The 4,271-nt window shown below is 42.1% G+C and overlaps 1 protein-coding gene across 1 annotated transcript; it reads right to left on the bottom strand.

The window, feature by feature from the left end:
• Positions 1-1,492: 1,492 nt before the first annotated feature.
• Positions 1,493-2,038, bottom strand: LOC118996246 (ferritin heavy chain-like). Its single transcript, XM_037059550.1, has one exon. It carries the CDS (start codon positions 2,036-2,038, stop codon positions 1,493-1,495), a length of 546 nt encoding a protein of 181 aa, XP_036915445.1.
• Positions 2,039-4,271: the final 2,233 nt, after the last annotated feature.

Below are 4,271 nucleotides of genomic sequence, written 5' to 3'. Positions count from 1 at the left end.
TCAGTGTCTAAGCAGTTAAACAGTCTTTGCCCTGAAGGAGCTCATGGTGCAGCCAAACTTTCCAAACTACCTAGAGAGGAATCCGGATCAGAGTGCCACTGGCTGCTAATTACGAGATGTGTGCTTGCTGGAGCATGTCGCTGACTCTCAAATTCACAGCTTCTTCATCTGCAAAATATGGCTGGTGATGGCAAAAAGTTAACGGAGAGAGTATCTGTAACAGTGAGGCAATACAGTGTCAACAGCCCAGAGACATGTGATATTAAGGACTGATAAGATAATACTGATTTTGGATTGCTATCACTTTTCACTGCTGCTTTATTAAATAAGTTTTATACATATGCAAACACACACAGAGTAAGTCACCAACTGCTTTTACTCATGATCTGCTTCCTTATAAATATATCATCATGCTTACTGCATATGTTAATTGTTAAAGAAAAGATTATAAAGAACAGTGAATAACACTTACCTGCAAAAAAATCATATGTGAGGCATTTGTAGGACAGGTTTTTATATTAGGAACTATAAAAATACCTGGCATATAATAGGTAGTCAATATAAATATATTGAATCAATGAATGAAAGCTCATTACTGGGACTGAGTCAGAACTTATTTTGTAATATCAGTTATGTAGCTATTAGTCTTGTAATATTTGCATATTTTAGTAAACTAAAGAATTTCAGGTAAAATGAATTCTTGCCCAATTTCACTCTCTTTACATTTTCTCCAGTGCCAAACACAGGAATAATTTTAAGGCCAGGCTTTATACTTTCAGCATGAACATGCATTTATATTCACCAGGACCCCAGACCATCCATCTCACCACCCCCAGCCATATACCACATGTTTTATAAGGGGAAGATTAATTCCATATTTTCCATGGTCCCAAGGAATACCCACTCCCTCCATCCAGGGTCCCACTGAATAGCCCCACCCTCTTCTAGGGTTCAGGGGAATACCCAGTCCCTCAACCCAGGGTTTGGAGAATACTCCCTGCCCCCTTCCAGGGTACAGAGAATACTTCCTCCCTCCATTCAAAGTCCAGGGAATAACCCCTCTCCCAATCAAGGATACAGGGAATATCCCCTCCCTCTCCATCCAGGGTTCAGGGAATACCTCCTCTCTCCTGGGTCCCAAGAAATACCTGTTCCCTCATTCCAGGCTCCCAAAGCATACTTGCTCCCTCCATCCATGGTCCTTGGGAATATCCCTTCCCCTCTATGGAGATCCTGATTGGCAAGTGATCAGCGTGGTTGGTAAGAGAGTCTCCTACATACCTGTTTTACTACCTAGAAGGTTTGGACTTTACACACACTAATCAATGACACACCTTTATTTATTTAGGAACCAATAACTTTACTGGAAGAAATGGTAAAACTGGAACATAAAAACTTAGGTGAACCTTTTGAAGGGCAATATGGCAATAGGCATGCTCAGCACAGTGACCAGGGGAAGTTACCCCGAGGCTATCTGGGAGGCAGTCTCGGCTCAGTTCTTCTTGCTGTCACCCAGGGTGAGCTTATCAAAGAGGAACTCTGCCAGGCCGGATTCCGGAGCTCCCATCTTGCGCAGCTGAGTAACATGGTCCCCCAACTCTTTAATGAACATCACCTGTTGGTGCAGGTAGTGACTCTCCAGGAAATCGCACAGGTGGCCGTCCCCCTTCTGGGTGGCCAGCTGGTGCAGATCAAGCAGGCTCTGGTTTACCACGATGGACAGGTGCAAGGCGCACTCCAGGGCCTTCAGGCCACTCTCCCACTTGTTGCGGTCAGGCCTGCTGAGGTCCCGCAGGCGGATTCGGCCCCCGCGCTGGTTCTGCAGCTGCATCAGCCTCTCCGCCAGTGCCCTCTCCTTGCCTGACTGCTGCAGGAGGAACTCAACCAAGTGCTTGCACGACACGCCATTGAAATAGGATGCCATGGACGTGTACACGTAGGAGGCGTAGAGCTGCAGGGCGATGTGGGTGTTGACATAGGCCTCACACTCAGGGTGGTAGTTCTGATGCACAAACGAGGCCGCAGGCGGGGTCGCCATGTCTGGAGGCACAGGCTTGGGGTAGCAAGACTAAGGCGGTGCGGAAGCAGGAGCTGCAGTCGAGCAGCAGTGGGGTCGATGGTGGAAGCTGTGGGCCCTCGGAGTGTCCCCGCTGTGGGTGACCTGGGCGGCCGGAGTCTGAATCTGTGGCGGACGCAGGGAGACGTCAGAGGGTCCCCTCCTGGAATCTGAGAGGGGGACACCTGCTGGACCGGATCTGAGACGGCACCGGAAATGGGGTCTGTTACTAGGGGAGGAGGGGAGGATGGAGGCAGTTTCCTGTGGCGAGAGAGGAGGATGAGGAGGAGCGGCGGGAGCCTTGTGTTCCAGGTTCCATCAGAGCCTGCTGAGGTCTAGTGACTTTTTGCTGAGCGCCTAAGTTTTTAATTTGGCAATATTTATATTTTCAAGGATTTTCTCTAGTTCTCTAATCACTCCCTGTAAAAGTACAATGTTCCCCTTGTCTTATTTAAAATTCTAAGGATATGAATTTGTATTCTTTTGGCAAAAGTCTCGTGTGTGTGGACATGCGTGCATACAATGTAAAGAGTTTTTTCTTTCCATAAATACTTCTGTTTGTCCATCATGACCTTCTCCTTCACTTTCCTCAAATACTGGCTATCATTTGTCCACTCATATTTGGGAATAAAGGGCACATGTGATTTACCTAGGTAATTAGAATGGATCTGATCTACTGTTGTTATGTTTATTTTACTAGTAGGCTTGTCCTCTGAATGGGAGGGTGGAGTGTGTCAATTATTCTACTTTGGGGTATGGATCATGGAGTTTGCAGGTGGGATAGGGATCCTCTAAAATCATAAAAGCATGGCATGTTTTCTAACATTGGAAGAATTCTGTGGATCACTCTTGTGGGTATATGTGTCCTTCTGTTTCATTTTCTTTCAGCTGTAGAGATCTGTAATTGTCTCAGACTTGCTCTAGTTTGGGTTTTGTTCCTGGTCAAGTAATTCACTGTCTTTGGAGTATAGTTTGAGAGATTAAAGCAGGTTGAACTTTCAGTTTTGCTTTGTCTGATGTTTGTAATATTGGGGAAGTGTCAGAGCAGGGTATCAGCAAACACACAGTAGCACTTTAATTTCACATTCCACTCAAGACCTTTGATTTCATTCACTCTGTTCTTGAATTTTTTTAGTGTGCCTGCCCTTCTACTGCAGGTATTTTAAATTCTCTAGTTGTATTTGTCTGAGAGTGTCTCCGGGTTCTACCTTACAAATTTCCACACAATCTCCAGTTTGGTAAGTATATTCTTATAGTTTATCTATGTGTTGATAATTTTTTGTGTCTAGTCTGCCACCGTGATTCCATTATCATTGTTTACTTTTTAAAAATACAAAAAGTAATTTTTAAATAGTTAGTTCATTCACATAACTCAAAAGCCATATAGTTATATTCTCTATCAGAATCCAATGAAATATTACTTGTTAAAATCAGAAGAAAGAGGAAAAAATAAGTAAAACTTAAAAAGAAGTGAAGAAAAAAGAAGTGAAGTGAAGAAAAAGTACAAAGAAAAAGACAAAAGAAAAAAGAAGTGAAGAAAAAGTACAAAGAGATAATAGAAGCATGTTTAGAAACCTACTGTTTATGAGCATATAATTTTTTAAATTTAATTCTTGTTCAAGTACAGTTTTCTGTCTTATATTCCCAGCCCTGCCCCCCCCCCAAATTTTTTAGTACACATGAAACATGTACCAGAAGAGACCATATTCTGGACTGTACAATAAGTCTCAATAAATTTAAATGGATTCAAGTCATGTGAGATATATTCTATGACCACAAAGAAATTAAACTAAAACTCATTAAAAGCAAGATATGTGAAAAATCCTGAAATATTTGGAAACTAATAATATAATACACTTCTAAACAATCTCTGGGTCAAAGTAGAGATCAAGGGGGTATTAAAAATTATTTGCAACTGAATGTAAGCAAAACACAACATATCAACATTTGTGATATGCAGGCAACCAGTGCTTAGATGAAATTTATAACATGGAAATCCTTATATTAGAAAAGAACCAAAGAGTCAAATAAATTATCTAACTTCCCACCTTAAGAAACTAAACAAGTAAAGAACAAAATAAATCCAAATCAAAAAGAGGAAGGAGAGTTTGTCCAAAGTTAGGAAAGAAGTGTTTCATAACGTGGGACAAATCCTAAATAAAGCAAGAATTAAGCATGTCTGCTCTTATTGGGGATGGCCCCACAGAGAGGCTAG

This window comes from Sturnira hondurensis, unplaced genomic scaffold (assembly GCF_014824575.4).
Source record: "Sturnira hondurensis isolate 20B ecotype Veracruz unplaced genomic scaffold, ASM1482457v3 Scaffold0011192, whole genome shotgun sequence".
Lineage (NCBI taxonomy): Eukaryota > Metazoa > Chordata > Mammalia > Chiroptera > Phyllostomidae > Sturnira > Sturnira hondurensis.
Note: the sequence above shows the minus strand (reverse complement) of the source record. Positions and strands in the feature narration are given on the sequence as shown.